Here is a 27,301-nt window from a genome sequence, read left to right as displayed (position 1 = left end):
GTTATGTGCAATTGTGCATCCTTAAGGTCAATATTGTCAGCCCAGCCCTTCTCAAAAGTGTTCTTGCACCTCACCAGCGAATTGAGATTCTGCCATTGTTTTTTCCATGTGTGTGAATGAGTGTGTAACCGGTGTTGTCTGCACATGCCTGTGACGAGTGTGTGTTTGTGTCCCGTCTGCATCCTTGTTTGTGCATGTGTATAACTCTCGTTTCCCTTCAGACATTGTGAACACAGCACGTCCAGATGAGAAAGCTATAATGACCTATGTGTCCAGTTTCTACCATGCCTTTTCTGGAGCCCAGAAGGTACACCACGAGCCCAAACCCTTCACCAGATCCTCTTTAGCATGGCTTTTCCCACCAGTACTAGAATAACCTGGTGAAGGCACACGTGTGTGTGTGTGTCTTAACCCTTCTTCCTTTGGCCTACAACTCCTTTCTCAACAGCGGATTGGCTTTTTCCTCTCACTTTACGGGTTGCCCTGGTTATAACTCAGGATTTCAACCCCCATTTCCCTTTCAATAGGGGAGCCCATAAAATGCATAACCATCCCCTTCTCTCCCAGTGGGGACACACAGGCTTTGGGTTGCTTTGCTTCACCGCTGTCTCTTTCTCTCTCTTTTTTCGCTGGCATTGCTATAGATATCGTGGGCACTCTGCGGCCGGATGAGAAGGCTATTATGACCTACGTCTCCTGTTTCTATCACGCCTTCTCAGGTGCTCAGAAGGTGAGAAACCTTTGACCCCTGACTACTGGCCCTGAAACTCTTAAGGTGCATTCATGCCTGGTTTGTTTGAGACAGTTTTCTTGTTTTGGTTCGTGGTATTTTGCTCAAAAACGAATGTGAACAACAAATGTTCTTCAATATTAGCCAACTGTTCTGGCATCATTGTTTGATAGTGTCATATTAAAATAGCTACTTCAAAATTCTTGTAGTTGCTCTCTTTACAAGAATGTACACAAACAAAACCAAGTTGGATGAAGACCATTTTTATTCTTTCTGGTCTTCCCACTTCATTGGCTTGGCATATGGCATTGAATTGTTCTGGATTAGATGCTTCAAACAAACGGCAGATGGACGCCATGTTTCAGTGATCCATTTTATGCCAGTGCATGCTTACTTTGAGTCTAAAATTTAGTCTTAAATGAAGAAGAAATCCTGTCGGCACTTACAGAAATGTCAGATTTATAGCCAATCGATCCTTTGAAATCCTTTGAATTGAAACCTGCGCCAAAAACCAATCCAATTAAACCAGGTGTGAAAGAGACTTGAGTTGAGGCCACTTGCCAGTTTTGATTCATCACAGCTTTGGTCTTCACTATACCCAAACCATTGCCATCACCCCTTTCTATATATGCATTTATTTCTAATGGTTCTTCTGCTATCATTAATACTCTCAATGGGTTAACTGGTCTTTTACAACCTTCTTGGTTAATTTCATTGTTTGTTTTATATTTGCATTCAGTGATAAAGATTGTGATACAGTTGAGGACAATGTTGAGTGTAAATATGAAAATAACTACAATGCAGTTGACTATAGTGAATTTCATTAAGCCTACATTTAAAACTCTGAGGTTGTTGCTTTGATTCTTAGATGTATCAAGGTTATTTGTAACGTTAAGCCCACCTTTACATTAGACAGTACTTTTCTATAATGTTTTGGTGCTGCATATGCTACAGTAGACATGTGAATCTACTCATTTATTTTTCCATGTGAAGTGAAGCCAGAAACTTCTCATCATCATTGTTTAAATGTGCTTTAGCCTTTTACACAAGCGTTTTGAACACTTTCTGTGTTTCAGCGTTAGTTAATGCTGTAGAGAACCACGAAGAGATCCTCCAGCGGTGGTATAAAAATTGAGAATGCAAATTTGATTTTCCAAATAGCATGTAAATTTTGCAGCTGGACTACACGTTTTCGAAACTAACCAATTTTGGTGTTTGCATGGAATTAGTATAATACGTAGTTAGCTTCCAAGTGAAGTGTGTAATGTTGATGTTTTAACTTCATATTTATTTAATTTGGCTAGTTTTTACGCATGGTACTGTATGTATAGCACATTAACTTACAACACTTGGAGTTTTGTGTCGTTGTGTGCTCAAAACATCATTTGCGTGTGTTTGAATGTAATTTTAAGCCACCTTTTTCTAAACCCACCAAACCAAAAACCATTAAATATTTGATCGTTTGTTTTTCCCGTGTAAACTAAAGCAGCATCTTGACATTTACAGCTCTAAAAACAGATTTTTCATACTTCTTAACTGAAGTGTACTGTGTATACTGTATCATACTACTTTAAACATATGGTATACACTACTGTATGTATTTGTGTAGTAAACAGTATGCTGTTTTTTTTTTCTTTTGTGAATATTTGGGAAATTGTGCAATTCTATAGAAAGATGTCTGATGTAATGTTGTAACTGTCCTGTTCTGTGATAGGCTGAGACAGCAGCCAATCGTATCTGTAAGGTATTGGCGGTCAATCAGGAGAATGAGCACCTGATGGAGGACTATGAAAAACTGGCCAGCGATGTGAGTCTAAATTAATTTAAGTTTGCTGTTTGTGCGTTATTTAAGTTGATGAACATGGCTAATTGAGCATCTATAAACCTATTTCTACACAAACTAACTAGAGTGTTTTACAATGTTAAAAAAGGGGACAGTGTTTCCTATTGAACCTCTATTCATTTACTCTTACTTTCTTGCTGCATGCTTTTTATCCCTATAGCTGTTGGAGTGGATTCGTAGGACAATCCCATGGTTGGAAAATCGTGCTCCAGAGAAAACCATGACAGAAATGCAGCAGAAATTGGAAGATTTCCGCGATTACCGTCGGGTTCACAAACCACCCAAAGTTCAGGAGAAGTGTCAGCTAGAGATCAACTTCAACACGTTGCAGACCAAACTCCGCCTGAGCAACCGACCAGCCTTTATGCCATCTGAGGGACGCATGGTGTCGGTAAGAAACATGTATAATACATGCACTAATAAAATATCATCTAATAAAACAGTGTAATATTAATTATTGTTGGGTTTCAGATTGAAACCATCAGCTCAATCCTGAAAGGCATTTGGCTGATAAGTATTCTTTCTCTTTAGGATATTAATGGTGCTTGGCATAAACTGGAAGGAGCAGAGAAAGGCTATGAGGAGTGGCTACTGAATGAGATCCGTCGTTTGGAAAGACTTGACCATCTTGCAGAAAAGTTCCGTCAGAAAGCAGCCATCCATGAGAGCTGGACAGATGGTATGGATACAGAAACTACACTTGAACTTGCTGATGCTTTTGTCAATTATTACACCAATTGCTCTCAATAGACAGTGAGAGGCTCCTCCTCCATAACTCTTTCCGTTACTTCTGGAAGTGTTTTGACGAATGCAGAGCCTTGTCAGCTAAGCAAACGTCTTAAACATCTGGTTTGTTATCTGAAAACTAGATGGATATAAATAGATCTTTTTGTTTGTGTGTGTGTGTAGGTAAGGAGGCCATGCTAACACAGAAGGATTATGAGACCGCAACGCTGTCTGAGATCAAAGCTCTCTTGAAGAAGCATGAGGCTTTCGAAAGTGACCTTGCTGCCCACCAGGACAGAGTGGAGCAGATTGCCGCCATTGCACAAGAACTCAAGTGAGGAAACAACAAAAATAGCAGGGGATGAAAGTTGGGAAACAGGGAGTGTTAGTGTTTAAACTGTTTCTGTGTTATAGTGAGCTGGACTACTATGACTCCCCAAGCGTTAATGCACGCTGTCAGAAGATCTGCGAGCAATGGGATGCTCTGGGTTCCCTCACACAGAACCGCAGAGAGTCTCTTGAGGTACACATGCTTTCTTGGAGAGACACTTTCTGGCATATTTATACATTTCATCATGCTGACTGTGTGTATCTGGTCTGCAGAGAACAGAGAAACAGCTGGAGTCAATTGATGAACTCTACCTGGAGTACGCCAAGAGAGCAGCGCCATTCAACAACTGGATGGAGGGAGCCATGGAGGACCTTCAGGACATGTTCATTGTACACAACATAGAGGAGATCCAGGTACTGTCAAATGTTTTGTATTCGTAATATTTCATTAGAATGAAATGACTTGCTCCACCTCTAAAATGGTGTTCCTTTTTGTTTCATTGCTGGGATCTTTGATTAGTCCATTTCAGATCAAGCTAAAGGGAATAATACAATGCTGGATGGGAGAATCCTTTACCTAACTACTTTTTCACCTTTTATCTTTATGGGACTGATATCTTTAGGGACTGATAACTGCTCATGAGCAGTTCAAATCAACTCTTCCAGAGGCAAATAAAGAGCGGGAATCTATCCAGGCCATCCAGGCTGAAGTTCAGAAAATCGCACAGTACAATGGCATCAAACTGGCTGGAAACAATCCTTACACCTCCATCACCCCTCAGAGCATTGATAAGAAGTGGGAGAAGGTTAGATATTTTTGTATTGGTGAATAAGACATTTGTCGCTTCAAGATCTATGGGTGTAGTTTTAGTATCAGTTGAGATTGGAAGAATTGACGTTATCTCTATGTGCAGGTGCAGCAACTGGTTCCACAGCGTGATCAGGCTCTTCAGGAAGAACTTGCACGTCAGCAGTCTAATGACCATCTCAGACGCCAGTTTGCCAACCAGGCCAACATGATTGGACCATGGATCCAAAATAAGATGGAGGTATAGTCACCTCCATTTCTGTATTTTTTTCGGTATTATTTCTTTGGTCTTCTCTCTTGTTGTAGAAGAAAAATCCTGAATGATTCACCTGTGTCTCCATGGAATGATGTTTGTAGGAGATTGGGAGGATATCAATTGAGATGAATGGAACGCTGGAAGATCAGCTGACCCACCTTCGTCAGTATGAGCAGAGCATCATCGAATACAAACCCAACATCGACCAACTGGAGGGAGACCATCAGCTCATTCAGGAAGCACTTATATTTGACAACAAATACACTTCTTACACTATGGAGGTATGCATGTGCAAATATTTAAATTAATCATGTATGCTGTGTTTCTCTGTTGGTGTTAGGCTTGTTTGGCCATTCACACCAGTCTAGTTTCTTGATCGGTTATCCATTGCCTTTTTCTTCTCTAAAGCACCTTCGTGTTGGTTGGGAGCAACTCCTTACCACAATTGCCCGCACCATTAATGAGATCGAGAACCAGATTCTGACTCGTGATGCTAAAGGCATTAGCCAGGAGCAGCTGCACGAGTACCGCACATCTTTCAATCACTTTGACAAGGTCAGGAACTCCTTTGCATGTTTGTCAGTGTGTGAGATGGACTTAGTTACTAAATTAAGGTTAAAGAAGTATTTATTAGACGGTGAATGTTAATCAAAGTCAGTGTATTGAAGGCATAGCTCACTCTAAAACAAGTTTTCAACGAAAGCATTGTACTGTGGAACGAAAGCAACTTGCCATGTCATGACTGGTTATGAGACACAAAAACGAATTGTTTGTGAATCACTGATGTCAAACCTGACTAGATGCGTCTTTATTCTCCAAGATTGTAAATGAGAATTGAGAGGCTAACGTTTTGTTTTCTACAGAACAAAGAAAGTCATACGTTTTGAAATGACAATGGTCATAATTTTTGAGTGAAATATTCCTTTAATATGCATAGGGCTTGTGTTTATGCAACTGTCTTAGCAAAAAGATCTTAGCACCAGGACATTGAAAATGCACATGACATAGCAGAGGATTACAGTGTCCATAGAAGAATATGGAAGGTTTAGTATATGCTGCTTATGTCAAGGCTGTGTTTAATTTCAGAGTGATTGATTGCATGATAAAAATAGACCTCAGTTTAAAGTTTTGGTTGGACTTGTTTTAATATATGCTCCATTTTCTCCACTCATTCTGGCACTAATGGGAGGGAAAACATCTGAAATATACTGTGCGTCAAACACCTTTGACCTGAAGTGGGCCACCTGTAGCCAATATGTAAATATAGTCTAGTGGATTTGAAGTAATGAGGGGTTTTTATGCTAGAGTGGAGACATTTAGCCAAGGTAAAGGAGAAAACTGATATAGTGCTTTCATCATGGCTCTCTAATATCACAAGCTGAATGTTCTGTCTGACATTCATGAGAATTGGGTCACTCACATGCCACTGTATGTTTTCATTAGTCATGTGATTTGTTCACCATTGGTCCATGTGTCTGACATCCACAATGTTTTGTCTCCATCTTTTTTTTTTGTCATGCCACTGCCTTCATCCCACACATGCTATGTCATTGTGAATCGGTATCATCAATCCTCATCTGCATGTTCTGATTGGTCCATCCACTGTGGCCCCTTGCGTAATTGGCAACCACAGGACCACAGTGGTGTCTTACAGGCTGAGGAGTTCAAGGCTTGTTTGATCAGTCTGGGTTACGACGTAGAAACCGACAAACAGGTATGAGCACAGCAAGAGAAGGAGTTCTGATTGCTGCCATCTGTGTGTGTATTTGCGCCACGCCACTCATTTATTCCATCACTCACTAACTCCCTCACTCACCTGTTGTGCTGCTGCTTGAAAAGATGCCCTCTGTAGGTCAGCTAAGGTCTTTGCTTTTATTTAATTTGTAATGTTTCTCACTGCTTCCTCCTTTGTTTTCTTCTGTTTTCTTTTTTTACTTGTCCTTGCCATACTTGCCCTCCATTCTCTTACCCGTCTTCTCTACAAACTCACTCTGATTCCTCTATCAAACCCTCTGTTACCTTCACGTTTGTTTGCGTACAATCTCTTCATCTCCCCAAATCCTCTGCTTTCCACATGCTTCCTTTCTGTTTCTTTTCTCATCCTTCCCTTTGCGAACTGTAGAAGCGCACGGGGATTATGGACAGCGACGATTTCCGCGCTCTGCTCATTTCCACTGGGAACAGCCTGGTACTGCTATCTCCTTTCTCAATCTCGGTTTCTCCTGAAGTCCTGCTTTTGCTTGCTGTTAAAAATGTATCGGTTTTGTCTGGTATCATTGGTTACATTTTATGTTTTATATATATTTTAAGTTAAGATCTGTAAAAGAAAAAGTGATAATTGAATAGATTCTAATAGACCAAGGCTGATGTAATATTTAGCTTGACACAAATGAAAATGGGGACAAAGTCAGTGTTCAATGGGTTGTACTGCTATATGCTTTGGTGTTAAAAATTCAGGTGACAACACAAAAGAAGTCTTAAATCAACGCATTGAACCGACTGTACTTCTATGTCTCACAGCTTCATTTTCATTTGCTTCAAATTAAAGACCGTCTAAAAATGTTACTTAAGGTCAGGACTCTACACCAGGAGGGTTTATCTGGGTTAATCTCTAGCTTCTGTTCCTCAGGGTGAAGCTGAATTTGCTCGTATTATGGGCATTGTTGACCCCAACAACAGTGGAGCAGTGACCTTCCAGGCCTTCATCGACTTCATGTCAAGGGAAACGACCGACACGGACACCGCAGACCAGGTCATCGCCTCATTTAAGATCCTAGCCGGAGACAAGGTAAGAATGTCAGTGTCCAAAGTTTTCGTTGTATGCGACTTCACCCTATCTAACCCCGTCTATTCTTCTTTTCAGAACTACATCACAGCTGAGGAGTTGAGGCGTGAGCTTCCTCCTGACCAGGCGGAGTATTGCATTGCCCGAATGGCACCGTACGCCGGCCCCGACGCAGTGCCGGGTGCTCTTGACTACATGTCCTTCTCCACCGCCCTGTACGGGGAGAGCGACCTCTAAGCACCAACTCCAGAACTCCAGAGCAGCTCTCTCTCCTGCATTAGTGCTGATCTTCCCACAGACTAGATAGATGAGAGCGCTGGATAGAGCCGCATCTGTCTTTCTCTCAACCATCCAGTCCTTAAAGAGATCAGTGCTCCTGAGGAAGATATTTAAGAGTGTTGGAAACGGGACTTCATAGCACATCTGATGGGGAGGGGGGGATAGATGTTTGGGGGAAGGGGGTTACCATGGCATTATGGGAAGAGCGAATAACTGTTGATGAAGCTTGCCACGCATTGAGGGATGACCTTTTGATTCTGTGTGTAAAACATGTCAGTCTTGGAGAGCTTAAGGAAAGTTGTAGGATAGAAGGAAAGAAGTTTAAGATGCAGGTTCAGTGTCAAGGGAAGAGAGGTTGCGTAGCTTTGGACTGTAGCTACAGCTCAGGTTCTTTAATCTTCTTCCGTTTCCTCTTAAAATCACAATGTATAAATTGAAAGGACTGAATTTTTTTTCTAGGTTTTAAGTGATTTCTCACCAGCAGTAACCTGTAAAGACAGTTAATGTTGAGCCTTTGGGTTAATTAAATGAGAAAAATATGAATTAAAACTATTAGTTTGTTCTGGAATGGAACTAAAAAGAGCTTAAAGAATCCGCTTTGGCTTCAGTCTATTCCTAGACACTTAACCTGCACCCTCTACCCCGGTGGGGAGGGCAACAAGCTTTTTCAGTTAACATGCTATTTTTCTTTGTTTTAATTTTGTTGTTTTCTTGCTAGAGTTGGTGGGGTGGGAGGTTTGGTTTGGGGTTGGAATATGTTATTTGGCATATAGTGAGGCTGTATATCGTAGGAAAATGGACAGAATGACTCGTGTATTGTTAGGGAATTTGTGACATGCCCTCTTAACCCATTTTGCTGGATCGATGGAACTCTTTAAAAATCTAACCTCAGCTTATTCCTCCCATTTTATTTCTCTCCTCTCCAGCAATTTTGAGTTGGTGGGATTCTACGCTGTACATACTTATTTTCCAGTACACAGAATTGCCGGAATACCATGGGGCAGTCACACAGCACTTCAGGTCATAAGCAAAGATTATAAAATGAGCAGTTTCACCCCTGCGGAGTACTGTAAGCAGGTTTGAGTAGCTACAGGTCTGTGTTTCTTTTTGAGGGGTTGAAGAATCAATCCACAATAAATACCCAGTCCCTTCCCCCAATTAACTATACAGCGTTCTCTTATTGACTCCCAGACTCAACTAGACATGTTCCTTAAGGATTTATTAACTGTAACTAATGTCCATCTGGCATCCATCTCTGATTGTTTTTCAAATATTACTGAATGTCCATGTCAGAGCTTCAGTGGTGATGTGACCAGCATAGCCTTGTAGTGACCCCTCCACTAGAGCCTATGACCACACAGCTGCTGAATCAACAGTCGAAAGGAGAATTATATATAGTAAGAAATAAGTACAAATGTGCCTGGTAGTTGCAGGTTGCTCTTTCTCCCACTCATTTTTTCTTTTCTTTTGTTGTACACTAGTTTTTCTCTTTCTACAGGGAGGGGCAGGGACCCAATTTACAGCTCTGGAGGTTGAGGGGAAGGAGTGGTAGAGCTGAAGTCTTAATGAACATTCCATTATGTCTTAATTAAAATTAAATTACTGTTTAACAAATCTATGCAATCATGTATCCAATACAAACCACGCTCTCTGTAAGGAATGGCGGGGGTGATTTGCAATCGAAAGTGTTGAATTCAAGTGAGAACAAATTAAGGGTAGAGGGAGGGAATAGGGTTGGGTCGATGGGCTTCAGAAGATTTGAACAGACTTGGAACAAAAGCCTGCTCTTACATCTGCAAAGTTGAATAAAAGGATTTGGAATTCTGATTTTTTTTTCTTTTGTACTCTTTAATATCAAAAGTTATCTGCTGTACTGGAAATTTGCAAAACTGCTTTCTGTCTCAGATGAAAAGTGAATTTGACATGCACACATAAAGTTTCCTTATAAAATATTACCACTTTGAATTATTTGTCTGTGTCCCTGCTTGCTTGAGATTTCCTCCCACTAAAGCTTACATTTTCAACTTGACTGATAAATTATAGCGTGTTCTAGCTTCGACAGGCTGCAAGTTCTGACCATCAACAACATTGGTGACACAGTATTTATTAGCAATGAGTCTTTTACACTATGGTTGATCCTTGCAGTGACAGACAGGGTTGGTGTATTATCGTAACTGTTTTTCCCTCATAAAAGAACAGGAATTTTCTGTAGTAAATCTGCATTATGCCTCAAATGTGGATGGAGCTTAATTTGTAGAGTAAACATTTTAAGAAAGCTCAAAATAGCCAAATACTGTATGTGCTATTAAATGTGCTATGAATACACTTTTATAAAATAAAAAACAGCCGCTCTGTTAAATAGTTTAGACAGGTATGGACTCAAAGAATAGCCTACAACCAATAGAGAGCTAACTTACCATCCTCCTCGCCGTCCTGAGGAGGAGTTCCTGTGTGAAAATGTGAAGTCGGTACAGTAGCATGTGTCCAGCTCTTCAAATAACATGAGTGAAAGAAGATGTAACGGTTTTATTGTGTTAAAGCTTATATTATTTTCTTTTTTTATCGTCTGTTGGTTGTCGGCGTAGAAAAAAACGTAGGATTGAGAGCGAACCGTCAGGCTGTTATGACGACCTGAGTAAGCGCGGGATTTTTCTGCTTTCTTCCACCTCTGAATCCTGGCCGTTACTCTGGCGAGGACGCGCGCCTTGTGTTTAAATTCACACGAAGGCGGGAAGAGCGCGACCGATCGTCGAACGTGGGCTGTTGTGGCGGGAATCATGCTGGCGTTGACGTTCACCTGCCGCGTACTTCTCATCTTTCTATTGTCAAATTCGGTAAAGATGACGGACGAAAATCAGGTAAACTCACGACTGGAGGCGAAATTAATACCTGATTTCAGCTTGCATGTGTAAAATGTATAGTTGTGTGATGCATTTTTACAGATGCAAGCAGAATTTTGAGAAATCTGCTGAAAAAGTAAAATTAACAGAAAAGCTTTTACATTTAGTAATTGTTGCAGAAAATTAAAGATAATTAAATGTGATGTAATGAGGACTTGTCACACGTTTTAAAATATCAACTCTTAAAAAGTCACAAAGTTTAAATAGGCTATTTAACATGCCACAGTGAAGTAAAAAAGGAGTTGGTGGATTTCTGTGGATAGTATTGCTTTGTGTCATAAATTTCCATGTCAAAACATAACACCTGTTGACCTGCAAAAATGCCACCTGGAAATGTGAAATGCCTGAGCACAAGCCACATAAATCTGAACAGGCTGAAAGAGTTTTTGTCTGAAAGGTACACAAGAATACAGAATGTTTACTCTTTAAAATACCTCAATCCTCAAAAGGGTCACATGTTTGGACAAAAAATTGGCATTACATTTATAATATGAACACCTGTCAGCAAAGTGGCACCACATCTCTCATTCATTACTAAACCAACCACCTGAGGCCACTAAGACTGTATTTATTTTCATTCACAGTTATAAAATTGTTAGACATGCCTCATGTCCACAGTGCTGCCTTGTTCTCCAACAGAGTCATGTTTGACTTTACTCGCTCCGGCTGTTTGTTACTGCACTCTTGGCAGGAGCCGGTTTAAGCACAACTGTGTTCGTGTCACTTTTAATGTTTCATTTTCTGTTGCGTTTTGAAACTGGACTTTGAAGGTGTGGAAAAGCTTCCACCCTGATGACTTTGGCAAATCAAGATCAGTAAGAGTCCAAAAATGAAGTATTGCTTTAATACCTTGACTGACTCTGTGTGAAATATTAGAATTTATCATATTCTTGCAGTTGAGACCTAAAAAGTGGTCCTTCCTACAACTCCATAACTAATAATCATGCAGTGCAAGACATTGAAGACAACAACAATTAGTGGAAATAGACATTTTAATTAACCAATGTAAAATATAAATCTGATGGGTCATTTAGGGTATTGCCCTTTTATACATAAATTATTACACTTTTTACAAGTGATATTTTATATTTTTATTACGGCATGTTGTGTAATATATTTTCTTTAAAAAAAAATGCTGAAGGTTTTCATGGTTTCTCAGTAATGATTTTGTGTTACATACTGTATATTATAGAATACATCTGTTCACACTCATCAAAGCTGGAGATGTTACCACAGATGTTTGGTGTTGCGAACATTTGCAAGTCATTTTGCAAGCTCTCTCTCTCTCTCTCTCTCTCTCTCTCTCTCTCTCTCTCTCTCTCTCTCTCTCTCTCTCTCTCTCTCTCGGGCTTCATTAATGAACAGACTGCTCTATTCATGGATTCAGTAAACACTGCCACAGATGTTTAGGATATTCATGGTTAAATGGAATCTCTGCTATTGTTTTGCAACTGTTTTGCCTTTTTCCCACATTACATCTCTATGTTCAGTACACATTTTTTTTAAATCTGTCATAGAAAGATTGTTACTGCTGTAATTGAAAGAAAAAACAAAATATGCTCTGATGTTTTCTTCTTCCAATATAAACCAATTCAAACTGAGATTGCTTTTTTAACCAAAATTTTATTTTCCTTCTCTAATTGAAGTACATCAGAAGATATCAAATCCAAATGCATGCAGGATAATTACATTTTTATTATATTTGAGGCTATTTTGGGGCTATTCAAAATATAAATATGCACTCTTTTTGCTTGCTTCAAACATGATAATCTGTTCTTTGAGGGAGTGCAAAAATATAAATCTTTCACTAGTCTGTCTAAAGTGTCTTGCATCGCCTTACGCATCATGGGACCTCCAGCGTTTTTCACGACAGTAGACGGCTGTTCCTCGGCCAGACACCATGTTTCCCTTTTTTTGCTGCCTATTTTGAGCTTTTACACAGACTAGCCTTTCACATTCAGCCATTCCCCCTCCCATTCTCTAATTATAGTTGCTGGTGTTGGACAAGCAGTGGCCTCGAGTGTGTGTGCTGGACTGTGCTAGAGGGCGCCGTCAAGCAGTGTGTGGCAGCAACGGACGAATGTATAAATCTCTGTGCTCTTTTCAACGTGCCCAGTGCATTAACAGCCAGCTGAGGATGGACACACTGTCGACGTGCACAGGTAAAGCACCACAGAGTTTCTGCTCTCAGTGGACGGTGTCTTGAAAGTGTTTTGTGTTTGTCAGCAGACGTGCTGAGCTCTAAATGTCAGCTGGCTCGTTCTCAAGCTCTGCGGGCCAGTGCTTGTTCCGATTCCTTGGCCGTCTTTATCCCAATATGCAAAGCCGACGGAACCTATGCAGAGGTATTGTGATGCTAGTCCAATTCAGAGTTGATATTCATAACTGCATTCATAATCTCAGAAGAAACGTAAGTGATTGGTTCATCTGGAGGCTCATTTAGCTGGCATTTTTGCTCCAATCAGTTTCCATCCCCTGCATGACCTCTCGTGACCTTTGACCTGTAGGTGCAGTGTCACACTCAGGGAGGTTTTTGCTGGTGCTCCAGCGCTGATGGGATACCTGTGAGCGGAAGCTCTGTCCTACACCTGCGGCCAAACTGCACTGGTGAGTTCTGTGTGTGAGACGCATGAACTAGTGAGACAGACTTAGTTATTTTAGTATCATTAGTTTTTTGTGAATTTTGGGGTATCCCATCAAAAAACACAGGATGGACGTGCCAAGATGTGCATAAATTCTAAAAAATGCAAAAAAAGCATATGCGCTCAAATGAGGCGGATAAAGTTTTTATCCGATTAGAAGATGTGCATAAACTACGATGGAAGCACAATTAGTTAGTACACATTTTTTTAGTATTTTTTGTGTATTTGTCGTTTTTATTGTTTTTTGTGCATATATGCATATATATATATATATATATATATATATATATATATATATATATATATATATATATAAGTTTTAGCTTTTATAGTATGGTGGCACATTGCTGACACATTTGTTTTTTTCCACTCAATTATGTCGTAATAACGAGATGTTATATCATTAAAATTACATATTTTCTTGTAATAATGACATTTTCCTCATTAAAACAACATATTTTTCTCATTAAAACAATACATTTTTCTTAATAAAACAACATATTTTCTCATAATAGTGACATTTTCCTCATTAAAACAACTTATTTTCTCATAATAATCACATTTTCTTGTTAAAATAAAATGTTCTCGCAATAGCGAAATATGATGATAAAATGACATTTTCTTGTAATAACTAGGTGTTTTTCTTGTTAAAAGACATTTTCTTGTAATAACGAGATATGTTGTTAAAATATTATTACAAGAATATGTTTTAATGATAAAAAATATGTTGTTTTAACATATCTCGTTATTAGGACATAATTGTGTTGAAAAATAATATGTATTTTAGTACTTTGAGATTAAAAATGTTGCCTTATCAAAAAGCTGAAACAAAATAAGAATAATTTTATTTCAAGTAATACATTTTTTCATGGTTTTAGCTAACAAAAATAACTGCTACAGACACTGCGAATTGGACACTGGACAGAACACTGCAAACTGCGAGTTTTGTATGGTTTAAGCATCACTCACATTTTCTTCACAAAACCTAAAGCAATCTGTTTTTCACTATCTGTGTTGAAGGTCAGATGTCAGATATTGCTCAGGAAGCCGACGTGGAATTAGAACAAGCGAGTGAGCGAACACATATACACAAATACTGCAGTATAATGAAATAAAGGTCCCGTTACCTGACATGTTCCTCTCTGGGTTTAGAACGAGGTGTTCCTGATCCTGATCCACGCTCTGTGCCGACGACTGCAGGTGACTTCACTGCATTTATACTCAAAACTTATATCAAAATCTTATATTTGCAGTCTTTTGCATGAGTTTTGTGATCATTAAAGCTCAAATACAAGCAAATATTACAGTACTCCTTAAAAAGTAATTAATTGCATTACTTAGTTACTTTTTATGGAAAGTAATGCGTTACATTTATTTTGCATTCCTTTTTCTCATAATTAAATTTTTTTTAATAAAAAAACATCTACAAAAAACAAATCTGTTTTTGGCAAATGAAAAGGCCCTTTACCATTGATAAACAATATAGATGTTACCATTGAGATACCATCTGACTATAAATACAGGAGTCACTGTGCCTCCATTTTGGGTGACAATCCTATTGAACTCTGACCCGAATGGAAAGCGTCCGGTCAGACGACCCACAGGTGAGAAGGAGAGATGATCAAGGCTTCATTTGAGTGTTTTGAAGAGTGAACTTGTTCAGTTTCTTACTCTGTATTCCTGCAGACTCTCTAAAGAACTGTGAACACGAGAGAATGTCTTTGCTCGCTGAAGCGGACATTCAGGGGTCAGATGAGCGATTTGTCCCAGAATGCAGTGCAGATGGGCGGTACAAATCCGTTCAGTGCCACAGCGACACGGGATACTGCTGGTGTGTGAGAGTGGACTCGGGGCGGCCCATCCCGGGCACTTCTGACAGGTTGGGAGTTTGTGTGTGTGTGTGTGTGTGTGTGTACAGGTTTATATTACATTGGGGAAATGGGTTAATAAACATACTAAATTACACTGAAAATGTAAGTTTAGGGGTCGGATAAGTGTAGGAATAGAATATACAGTTTATACAGTATAAAGACCATTACGTCTATGGAGAGTCCCCTCAAAGATAGTGAACGTGTGTGTGTGTGTGTGTGTGTGTGTGGGTTTGTATAAGCCAGTGTAGAAAACTTTAATGATTATTTTCTCTGCACAGGAATCAACTGCCAGACTGCAGCTCTCAGGAAACAAACACACTCATCCTCAACAACAGCTACACAGAGACACCTCTCTCAGGTCAGATCTTAGCATATATTAGATTAATTGCAAGCAGAATGGAAAGTTAAATTTTAAATAAACACACAGTCTCTTTTAAAGTGCCCCTTTTCTGCTACTTTAAAGGTTGCTAATTTTGTTTTGGAGTCTCCTACAATAGGTTTACATGCAAAAAAAATCAGCTCTTTTCTGGTTCAATAAAAGATTGTCTCTCTAAACCCCTCTGTAACAAGGTTTGTTGTTCCGGAAAGAAGGAGGCGGGAACCGTCGAACGTTCAACACACTTTAATCCAAAAGAAACACAAAACGATAGTAAAAGCGGCAGCCACTCACGGATGACTGCCGCACACACATAAATAAAACATAACATAAAAGTCCAGGCCTGGTCCTCTCTCATCCTTCACTGTCGTCGCTCCTCCTTTTATGCTTCCGTAGCTCCTCCGTGAGAGATCCGAGGCTCGCAGATGACGCTCATTATCAATCTCGCTCCGTTCTCACGGCTCTCGGCCCCGCCCTGCTTGCCACACTCTCCTTCCCGATTGCTTCCTCTGCTCTGATTGGTCAGATTGCACAGTCTGTTGTGATTGGTCGACCGCTTACAGCGCGTGTTGGAAACCAAATGCCCATTACCATATCTGAATTTCAGCTCTTCCTCAGTGCTTGATACACGGTGATACAAACAGTAAAGATGGCGTCGGTTTTATCGTATCAATTCCAGCGCAAGTCCTCGTCCTTTTAAAGGGCAGCAAAGTGGATTTGCTTTTGTAGCTCAAAAAACAGCGTCTTCTTGACATGAACATCACAAACTGAAAAAGCATTTTAGGGACAGGATCAAGTTGTGTATACGAGGTGGTGTATAGAGGCTATAGTAGACTGACCCATGGGTGTATATTGAAGGGCAATGAACCACCAAAATGTCAATATTGTAGCACTAGCTTGTATGATTTTGGTAAGCCCAATTATTAATATCATTAGACAATTATTTTTTATCAGCACATTCTTTGAATGATTTATGTTGTAAGATGGACCAAGCAAAATTTTTACCATTTTTATCACAACTACATTTAAATGATCTTAAATGATGTAAACAACATAGTTTAGCCTTTTTTCAAAGAATTTTATAAATTTAGTATTTATTGTATTGTTTGTTGAATATTAAAATACAACCAACAGGTCAGATCTTAGTCTATTTGACTCTCTAAAATACATATCACCAATTTAATTAGCAATATCTGTCTGTTTATATAGGTTGTTCCAGTGTTCGAAAGACCGACTTTTTGAAGAGTTTAATAGAAGGATTTCGGCAGGAAGTTGAAAGTGTTGCTCCATCTTCTCCTTACAGGTTAGAGACACACACATCGATTACAGTTATTAGTCATAAAGACAAGCAGATATTGAGTTATTAGAGGAAACGGTCACTCTTTCAACAGATGAATCAACAAGAATGAGTTTTGTTTAAATGTTTTCACATCTTTACGTGTTTTGTTAACCTTTACAACCATTCAGCATGAAACTTTCTTTCAGCATTAAAACAACACCTGTTTTTATTGAAAAACCTGAAAGTTGAAATACTTAAATTACTGAAACTAAAACAAAATATAAAATAAAGCTAAATAGAAAAAAAACTAAAATTCACATAAACAGGCCCTAAAACTAACAAGCGCACGATGGCCGGTAACATTTTTATGAATTCTAACAATGCATGAACATTAACAAATGTGAACGACGCTTGGGACTGAGCTCTCTTTCACGTCTTCTTGCATTTGAGCGGACAATTTCACACAAAATTATGTAAAAAAATTGCGAGTATACTAATAAACGTTTTAAGTGAATGTAACAGTTGAGATGTGTATCAGTATATTAGATCTATGCATTCACTCTGTGTTTTTAATGTTAATCGAACAACAAAAGGACAAAGAAGAAAATCACACTGCTCTTGACTGAATAACTTTTGTAACTTTAATAAGGATTCATTAATAAGGATGTTTAATTCATACAGTGAAGACTATGCAGACCATACATTTGATCACTTTATTACATTTCTGTCATTGAAAACTACTGTTAGACCTACCTGAAAAACCTGAAAAGCACTGTTTATTTCATTTGCATCTTTGCTATATTGTATTTATTTGTGCTGGTGCTTGTAAATTTATTTGTTCTTATTTTATTACGGACAGTCTTTAATCATGTTTTACATTTATATTAGTTAGGCTAGTAGTTTTAGCTGTGGTATCGATATTGGAATAGAGAATTGGGAAATTTCTGTTAAATGACATTACTGCCTGTTTTTGCAAAAACAGTTTCATGGCAGGTAAAAAAAATATTTATGGCTGGTAAACTTTAAGTTTTTCAGGTGTGGCAAAAAGGCCCTGCATAAGCACATACCAAAATTTCTAAAACTGAAAATATAAAAAAATAAAAGCTAATTCAATAGGATATAGCACTGCTTTAGATAAAATCGCAAAATGTTCATTCATTAATTTATGCATGCATTAATTTGATCTTTCTAATGATTAGCAGTGTACTTCTACATTGTCATTTCTGTGGCGTTGATCCAGAGCTTCCATCATTGACTGATTCTTCTGGTCTTTCAGGACACCCGAGTCCCGTCTTCACGTCCCCACCTCTCCTCCCTCTGTTCACACTCTCCGTCTGTACTTTATGCTGCTGGACACAGATGGCGATGGTGTTCTCAGCGAGCGAGAAGCTCGTCCGTTACGGCTCCTGCTTCGCGGAAGTCTGCGTCCTCGCCGCTGTGCCAAGAAATTCATGCAATCCTGTGATCGTAACGCAGACCGCCGCCTCAGCTCTCAAGAACTCACTTCCTGTCTTGGCATTTGAGGCCCAAATCCATAAATATTGTGCAGGATGAAGGATCTTTGGAAATGGTTTCAGACATCAGTTTGACCTTCATCTCTCCACAGCTCCTTTGAGTCTGTGACTGCAGCGTTCAATCACTTCACTCTGGGTTTTTGAATCTGTTTCAGCTCTCGCCGGCACTCTGACCTTTTCACTTATGCAAGTCCAAACGCTGTGCCTTTCAAATAAAGGACTCGTTATTGGTTTTGTAAAAATATCCATGGGTGAGCCTTTCTGACCGCTGGAGCTCTCAAGTGTGTGTGAGTGTATCCGAGTGTCTGAGAGTGAGTTTGGACACAGTACAGTACATGAACATTGTAACAATTCAGTATTATGATGACCAGGGTTATTGTAGTTAACAAACTAAAACCATACAAAAATGCTTGAAATACGATAAATGTTAACTGAAATAAAATAAAATAAAATATAGAAAAACCACAATGTGGAAACAAAGTGCTGTACAGAAAGAATAAATAAAAGAATGAAAACATATACCACACAACAACAACAAAAAAATAACTAAAACTGAATTAAAAATTAATAAAAACTTTTTTTTAAAATATAAAAATGACAAAAACACATTACAAAATTTCTAAAACTCTAACTAAAATTAAAATGAGAAATTAAAATATAAAAATAAAAGCTATAATAGTATAAATGATACTAAAATAAAATGTAAATAAATATTACTTCATTTCTTACAAAAATATTTTTTCATTTAAACCTGGAAATAACCAGATTACTACTTAATACAAACAACAACAACAACAACTACATTCTGATAGAAATCTACATGTTTTTAATTCATTTTTCAACCAAAATAGTTAGCATTTTCACTGATCTCATATTTCGAACCTCATTTTATGTCAAAGTTCTACCTTAGTAGCAGATTTTGGTAACACTTTATTTTGCAGTTTCATTGTTTTATACGTTAGGCTACATGTTACTACCTTACATGTAGTTAATTAATATTACTCAGCTACCTACTTAAATCTATAATTACACTGTAACAACCACACCTTAAAAAAATAAAGTGTAACCCAGATCTTTTGTATTAAAGCAAAATAAAGCTGTTTCTCTCGAGTTTCGTGTTTCTTCAGTGCTGACAGGCCTTGAGAAGGTCAAATCTACAGTAAGTCCTTGAATATGAGAGTGAGTGTGAATGGAAGATTCATAATAATGTGGCCAAAACACCCTTGACAGGTGTAAAGAAGGGTTTAATCCACCTTTATTATACAGCAGTCAGATCACACCCCATTGACCCCAGTGTGTTTGTTTCACCTTGTAGCAACGCTGAAGTATGCTATTTTCTGTAGGCTTTGTGTGGTCACTTCCAAATCTGCTGGTCTGGAAAATAACAAAATGCAGTCAAATAATTTGTGCTACAAACAAGTGTGTTAATGATTACTAATTGAAATAATATGATAACAAATATCAAGCAGCAACAGTTTTTATACAGCTGAAGTAAACGGAAGTGGATGAGACCGGAAGTTGCCCGCGCCCTCACTTACGTTGAGAATATAGGTAAATATAGTGCTCGTGTTTACATGTTGTTCGTGTGTTTGCTTGACTTAATGTGCTTTTCTTGATCTTTAACACCGTTTGACCTGCAGGCTTCTGCTTCTGTGGATAATAACCACCAGCAACACCAAAGGACACCCCTAGGTGTCAGTGTAACTCCAATCCAGATCTGAGTGAATCTGCGTCGAACGGTTGGCTGTCTTTGGCTGTTCTTGTTGACTATCAATTTACTTCATACAACACAACTGCAATCATTCATTTTGAAGGTAGGTTTGTGTTAGACACGTAATAGTGCAGGAAGTGAGATATCATTGAGCACACTGTATGTTTCACTTTGTTCTCACTTAGCCTATAACCAACACTTTCCACAGATTGTGATGTTTTTTCCACAATTAGCCTATTAACATCGAACATATATGTAGGCAACAAAAGTTTTTATATTTTCTGTTTAAAATAAACACATTTATGAGACAATATCCTAATTTGTGTTATGTTAGCTTGGCTTTAAATGACACAACACTGCTGTGAGGGTGTTTCTAACTGCCGAGGGAGCCCTTGTGAAAAAGAAGTGCACTTAATTGTATTGAGTGTGCCTTGTAGTGTTCTTCAAATCTTAAATGTATATTTTTTTTAAATGCTGTATTTGCAGATAATATAATATTAATGAAATAAAGGCCACTTAGGTGTGCTTAAAGAAAGTGCACACTTGAGTGCATTTTGTAATGTCACATTTAAAATTTTACATTTAAATTTTAAATCATTACGTTTTAATAATCTTTTGTCATGCTTTTAAAAGAAGTACACTTATTTTGATGTGTTGGCTAACATACTAAAGCTCATGTAAAATAGGCTACTTTATTATTTTACAGAGGTGTGTTATTTGATAAGTTAATATATATATATATATATATATATATATATATATATATATATATATATATATATATATATATATATATTTTTTTTTTTTATGATCATTTAGGCCAATTTATTCATTCATTATCATCATCATTATTAATATTAGGCCTATTGGAGCAATTAGAAACACAGGTTTACTCATCTATGAAGACTTAAGCTTTTTCACGGAAATGGGAAAAAGGTCCATTTCAGATTTACTGGCCCATAAACATTACATCACTTGACAAGTAGGCAACTGTTGTACAGAATATGTTATAATCTCTGGTTAGAGGAGAACGTTTACTCAAGTTAGTGGATATACATACATAATCTGTATTTGTTTGGATCTGGAGAATCATCTACTCTGTTTCTCCATCTACACTGTGAAATCCATCTCTCTCTGTCTCTCTATCACCCCATCATTATTAAATCTGTCCTGTAGGTGTGCAGCGGGCAGAAATTGGACATTAATTAATCATAAATCTACTTCATTTCTGAGGATGGATTCAGTCTCTCCATTAGGATTAGGATAATAAGCGTGTTGAAGGAGTAAATTAAATAAAGTTTGTGATAAAGGGATTTTCAGCCGTTCCTGTTGGAAAAACCAGTTTACTCCTGTGTAATGTGGTCAATTGGTTCTTGAAATTAGTAACAACCAATAACATGTTTCTGCTGCTTGGACCCAACAGTTTGCAGTTTAGAGGAAGAACTAGTCACTGGTTTTGCCAGATCAGGGTAAACAGATCTTTTGAAAGTATAGTAACACGCAAAAAACTTTGCAAATGCTGTTGAACCATTTTTTATGTAGAATTGTAACTGTTCAGTATATCCTCTGTCTTTTCTTCTGACTTCTTTTGGAGGTCCATAATTCGACCTAATTAATGTCCTCATTTGTCCAAACTAATTTAAAATCACTGGCTGCATCCAAAATCGAAAACTTAAATAGTAGGCAAAAGATCCGAATTCACAATACTCATAAAAGAGTAGGCAAAAAGTACCCAGATGATTTACTACTTCCAGTGAGAATCTGAAGTATAGGATGGACACTTTACTATCCCATAAGGCCACGGGAAAGGATTTATGAATGGCAGTGAAGCGACACAACTGAGGCTGGAAGGTTACATGATAATGACAACATGGCGAATGTAGTACGTCCGGAATACATTCATACTACACACATTCATACTATAGATAATGTGCATTGTTAGTGGTCACCAAGTAGTTATTCAAAATAAGTACCTACTCAAGAGAGTATGCGATTTCCAACACAGCCACTATAATCAGAGGAATAGCAATCCACAACGATCGAATCAATTCCACATGGACAAAATCAAGTCCCGCCCTACATTTATTCTTGTTCGAGAAGATGTTTCACTCATGGACTGTAAAAAAAAAAAAAGATGGACGATATGTCTCCACTTCCTTCCACTATAGAAAAACGGAGCAAAAATATCCCAGAAATGGTCATTGCCGATTTGAAGCCCAAGTCTGTGCATTAGTGATCCTGAGGTGGAGCCGCGGCGTCAATGTCCCGCCATCCTCTCGCTCCCGCAGACTCAATCGCTAGCACAGCTGTCAATCATGATAACACCCCATTTTATAGCATCATAACTAACTAAAACCAAACTTCTTGGAAAAAAACGAACACTTGAACATACGTCTGTGTGATAAGAACTACCTAAAATGACAGAAACCATCTTTGGAAAAAACGTATTAGTGTAATTGGATTTTTGGCTTGCGTCCCATTCGATTACATGGAGAGGGCGGGGTTTCTGACCTGCATCCAGACAGCAGGGGGCGATTAAAATGCTTTGGCTTCACCTGCGTCTCAATCAGCTCACTAGTTCAGTAGTCAGGGCACTGATCAGGGAGTCGGCCATTTTAGGTGCGGTCTCAATCGGAAAATCCTTCCTGTGCACTGAAATGTTCGCTCCCTAGAAAGTCCCACAATGCCCCGTGAAAACCAGGGAGCATTGATGCTCACTATGTTAGCTCTGAAGCATGAAATGAAACATAAATTGCACGAGCCAACTCACCACACAAAATTACTTTTGATAGATGTTTTTTTTTTTTAAATAAACCATTATTTTGCCTAATTGCGATGTGGCAAATATCTATAGTCACCCAAAACTGCTCCATAATTCAAAAGTCAGTTTGAACAGCGTTCGACTTTCTAGTGGTCTTTTTCTTACACTGTGGTTTCTGTTCAAAGGGAGAAGGAAAATGAAGTGGACACACAAAGGCTTGTGATGGAGCAAAGAAGGGATTAGACGAGTGTCAAAGCACTTTTGCCGCTCAGTATTGGATGTGTTGACATGTCGTCACTGTCCTCAATTACGGCCTCTTTATGAAACCTCACGCTGTGTTGTGAGAGGATTTTAGCATAGGTCTTTCAAATCTGAAGTCATTTATGAATGGAAAGAATGAAGTACTATTGAAGAGAGAGACATGAAATCTCTGCGGCATTGTGAGGCCTTAACTCTAAAAACCCGCTCAAGTATAGAAACGCGCCCACACACACACACACACACACACACACACACACTCACCTCATGTGAATGGTGTGTGTATTGTCTGGCGAAATCCATCATCTTTTGTCACCTTTCCTTCATGCTTGATGCTTGAGTGGTTATGAAATTGGCTGTCAGTATTCCAGTGCAGGACTCGAAGCTTCCTAATGGAATAAATTGGTTCCAAGGTGTTCAATTTAACTGTGACCTAACACCTCGGAAAGATGATTCATCTGATATGCAAACCAGAGCATGACCAACAGGCAAGAAACTGCAAATGAACTGCTCTCACTCTCTCTCTCACACACACACACACACACACACACATGCACACACACACTCGCAGACGGTGCGGAGGTTTAGTGCATATACAAGGTCAGCTACATGGTTTCACTAATTTGCTGATTGGTCTCGGAAGAATATGAATGTCTTCAATGCATAGAAACAATGATATTACTGATAGTTCACCTGCCGTAACATTGTTTACTGACCTAAATAAATGTAAACACTCACTGGCCACTTTATTAGGTTCAGTTTGCTAGTACTGGGTTGGACCCCCTTTTGCCTTTAGAACTGCCTTAATTCTTTGTGTCATAGATTCAATAAGGTGGTGGAAACATTTATTTTTTGGTCCATATTGGCATGAGAGTATCACACAGTTGCTGCAGATGTTTGGCTGCTCCGAATCTCCCATTCCTCCACATCCCAAAGCTGCTCTACTGGATTGAGATCTGGTGACTGTGGAGGCCATTTGAGTAAAGTGAACATTGTCATGATCAAGAAACCAGATTGAGATGATTTGAGCTTTGTGGCGGCATGTTTTCCTACTGGAAGTAGCCATCAGAAGATGATACACTGTGGTGGTCATAAAGGGATGAACATGGTCAGCAATAATACTGTGGTATTTAAATGATGCTCAATTGGTACTATGAGGCACAAAGTGTGCCAAGATAATATCCCACACACCATTACACCAGCAGCAGCCTGAACCATTGAGACGAGGCAGGATGATCAATGCTTTCATGCTGTTCACGTCAAATTCTGACCCTCCATCTGTATGTCAGCAGAAATCGACACTCATCAGACCAGGCAACGTTTTTTCCAATCTTTTATTGTCCAGATTTGGTTTGCCATGTGAATTGTCTCGATCTGCAGACCTCGGTTGTATCGATTGGTTATTTGAGTTACTTTCTATCAGCTGGAACCGGTCTGGCAGTTCTCCTCTGACCTCTGGCATCAACAAGGCATTTCACCCACAGAACTGCCGCTCACTGTAAACCATAGAGATGGTTGTGTGTGAAAATCCCAGTAGATCAGCAGTTTCTGAAAAAGTCAGACCAGCCCGTCTGGCACCAACAACCAGTCACTTAAATCACCTTTATTCCCCATTCTGATGCTCAGTCTGAACTTTGACCATGGCTACATCCAAAATCATATACTCTCTTGAGTAGGTACTTACTTTGAATAAGCAATTACTTCACGACTGTTAAAAACTTGTTCTATATCAGGGGTGCCCAATCCTGCTCCTGCCGATCGACTGTCCTGCAGAGTTCATCTCCAACCCTAATCAAACACACCTGAAGCAATTCCTGCCGATCTACTGTCCTGCACAGTTCATCTCCAACCCTAATCAAACACACCTGAAGCAATTCCTGGCGATCGACTGTCCTGCACAGTTCATCTCCAACCCTAATCAAACACACCTGAAGCAATTCCTGCCGATCTACTGTCCTGCACAGTTCATCTCCAACCCTAATCAAACACACCTGAAGCAATTCCTGGCGATCGACTGTCCTGCACAGTTCATCTCCAACCCTAATTAAACACAGCTGCCTTTCATTGGTTCAGGTGTGTTTGATTAGGGTTGGAGATGAACTTTGCAGGACAGTCGATCGGCAGGAGCAGGATTGGGCACCCCTGTTCTATATAGTATCTGGACGTACTACATCCGCCATGTTGTGTTTATCATGTGACCTTCCAGCGTCAGTTGCGTCACTTCACTGCCATTCATAAATCTTTTCCCATGGCCTCATGGGATAGTAAAGTGTCCATCGAATGCACATATCAGTATCTCACCTGAAGAAGTAGGTCATCCGGGTACTTTTTGCCTACTTTTAGTCCTGTGAAGCCAGACATGCTTATTTTGTCACACACTGTTTTTTGTCTACCATATAGTATGGAAGTTATGCAATTTCAGATGCAGCCCAATAAATGGTGGTGACGCGAAGCAACTGACGCTGGTAGGTCACAATGATGTCCAGATTACAGAACATACTTTTTTAGCGGCCGTGAAGTAATTACTTATTCAAAACACGTACTGTACCTACTCGAGAAAGTATGCGATTTCGGACGCATGTCTAAATGCATTGAGTTGCTGGCATGTGATTGGCTGATTAGATATTTGCATTAACAAGCAGTTAAACAAGTGTACCCTATAAAGCGGCCATTGAGTATGTGTGTGTGTTATCTTTTTGAATATCAATGTTAAAAACAGTTGTGCTGCTTCATATGTTTGTGGAAACTGTGATGTATATTTTTTTAGGATTCTTTGATGAATAGAAAGTTCAAAAGAACAGCATTGATTTGAAATAGAAATCTTTTGTATTATAAACAGGGTTCCCACGGGTTCTTGAAATCCTTGAAAGTTTGTGAATCTGAAAAAAAAAAAAAATCAAGACCCTGGAAAGTGCTTGAATTTATTTTGTGCAAGAAGTTTTCTGGAAAAAAATCCATATTATTCCCTCCGGTCTACTAATGTGTTATTTCGCCAACACTTCGTGGCCTATGCATACTAATGTTAGTTGCGCACATTTACACGTTACATTAAGTGTTTCCCATGTGTGGTACTTTGTGTTGTACGTTGCCATGATGTTCACGCGCACGAAACTACTACGATGGTACCTCGACGTTTCATAGTTTCATGCAAAAGTTAATATAAAATCATTTTAGAATACAGTAAAGTGTGTACCGAATATTCCTCCGTTTTATGCAAAACAGATTTCTGATATTCTATTTGTTGTATTTCTGTCATTTGGCCAAAAATAAACGAAAAAAAAAAGCTTTTTTTTTTTTTTGAGGGTATTGGACCTGGAAAGTCCTTGAAAGGTCCTTGAATTTGAAGTTAACCGTGGGAACCCTGTATGTCTTTACTGTCAATTTACTGTCAATTTAATGCATCCTTGCTGAATAAAAGTAATAATGTATTTATTAGCCTAGTCTTATTGTAGGTTTTAAGAGGTCAGGTATTGGTTCAGGTCTTCAGTCGGTTTGGGGGGGTTTGGTCTTGGCTCCAATTCTGCTATACGCTTATGAAAACTATAAATAATCACATTCTCAGGTAGACATTAATTTAGAGAATATAATGAGAATCATTACTGTAATCACTGCCTGTAATGATTACAGTCCTTCACTGTACCCGCATTTGTACGTACCCAATATGAACCTCCATAACATGCAATTACCAGCAATCGATAGTTGTTTCTGACCCCCAAACTTACAAATTCAAATACTGTACTTGTGCTGTCTGAACCTGTCCGAGATTGATAAAGCCAAGAGATGTATGTTATGCTTTAGTTTTCTCTCTCTAATCGCACTCGTATGGTCTGACCAGATGACTTATCGCCGGCTCAAGGAGAGGTGTTTTCTCCTGAATGAGGAATCAGAAGCACATTATTAAAGACAGAAACACAGCTGGGTCCAGACCATCACCTCTGCCCGTCCTCCAGCCGGACTGATGAGAACGCAGGAGGAAGCAACACAAGAAAGGTCAAAGAAATTTCGTTTTTTTCTGTCTCCATGCCCATCCTTCTTTCTCTCTCTCTGTCTGTCCTTCTGTCTCTCTGCACTGTCCCTTTCACTGAACGCTGCTCAGTTTAATCTTTCTCGTGAACGTCCTGGTGCTCCTGTGTTTCCAGTGAGGATTTATACTGGATTCCACTGATTGTTTGAATTGCAGATTTGGCATTTTTATTTCACCATCTGCCTGGCGTGCTTTGACTCTCAGTTCA

General features: G+C 38.9%; 2 protein-coding genes across 10 annotated transcripts in view; both read left to right on the top strand.

The window, feature by feature from the left end:
* actn4 (actinin, alpha 4) overlaps positions 1 to 9,722 on the top strand; it is a 44,059-nt gene extending 34,337 nt beyond the window's left edge. For 2 of the 6 annotated variants that reach the window (XM_081371113.1, XM_081371111.1), the window contains 14 exons: positions 645 to 730; positions 2,445 to 2,537; positions 2,734 to 2,964; positions 3,105 to 3,252; positions 3,483 to 3,633; positions 3,714 to 3,822; positions 3,903 to 4,043; positions 4,253 to 4,435; positions 4,544 to 4,678; positions 4,795 to 4,974; positions 5,102 to 5,248; positions 6,327 to 6,407; positions 7,323 to 7,481; positions 7,557 to 9,722. In XM_081371113.1, coding sequence (XP_081227239.1) covers positions 645 to 730; positions 2,445 to 2,537; positions 2,734 to 2,964; positions 3,105 to 3,252; positions 3,483 to 3,633; positions 3,714 to 3,822; positions 3,903 to 4,043; positions 4,253 to 4,435; positions 4,544 to 4,678; positions 4,795 to 4,974; positions 5,102 to 5,248; positions 6,327 to 6,407; positions 7,323 to 7,481; positions 7,557 to 7,715 — 2,003 coding nt within the window. In that variant the 3' untranslated portion in view covers positions 7,716 to 9,722. Of the gene's footprint in view, positions 1 to 221; positions 308 to 644; positions 731 to 2,444; positions 2,538 to 2,733; positions 2,965 to 3,104; positions 3,253 to 3,482; positions 3,634 to 3,713; positions 3,823 to 3,902; positions 4,044 to 4,252; positions 4,436 to 4,543; positions 4,679 to 4,794; positions 4,975 to 5,101; positions 5,249 to 6,326; positions 6,408 to 7,322 lie in introns of all 6 variants that reach the window. The other 4 variants (XM_081371112.1, XM_081371110.1, XM_081371109.1 and 1 more) reach the window with 3 other exon arrangements.
* A 421-nt stretch (positions 9,723 to 10,143) lies between these two features.
* On the top strand, positions 10,144 to 18,866 carry LOC308693941 (SPARC-related modular calcium-binding protein 2-like). Of its 4 annotated transcripts, XM_081371131.1 has the most exons (11): positions 10,247 to 10,615; positions 12,648 to 12,819; positions 12,887 to 13,002; positions 13,165 to 13,264; positions 14,320 to 14,370; positions 14,452 to 14,499; positions 14,823 to 14,903; positions 14,986 to 15,178; positions 15,449 to 15,528; positions 16,756 to 16,849; positions 18,102 to 18,866. In XM_081371131.1, the coding sequence occupies exons 1-11, from the start codon at positions 10,535 to 10,537 to the stop codon at positions 18,346 to 18,348; spliced, it is 1,263 nt and encodes a 420-aa protein (XP_081227257.1). In that variant the 5' UTR covers positions 10,247 to 10,534; the 3' UTR covers positions 18,349 to 18,866. The 4 variants fall into 4 exon arrangements, with proteins under 4 accessions (XP_081227259.1, XP_081227258.1, XP_081227260.1 ...); XM_081371133.1 differs by lacking the exon at positions 14,823 to 14,903 and having other exon boundaries at positions 10,144 to 10,615; positions 18,102 to 18,622; XM_081371132.1 differs by lacking the exon at positions 16,756 to 16,849 and having other exon boundaries at positions 10,144 to 10,615; positions 18,102 to 18,622.
* Positions 18,867 to 27,301: the final 8,435 nt, after the last annotated feature.

This window comes from Scardinius erythrophthalmus, assembly GCF_964197995.2.
Source record: "Scardinius erythrophthalmus genome assembly, chromosome: 7".
NCBI lineage: Eukaryota > Metazoa > Chordata > Actinopteri > Cypriniformes > Leuciscidae > Scardinius > Scardinius erythrophthalmus.
Note: the sequence above shows the minus strand (reverse complement) of the source record. Positions and strands in the feature narration are given on the sequence as shown.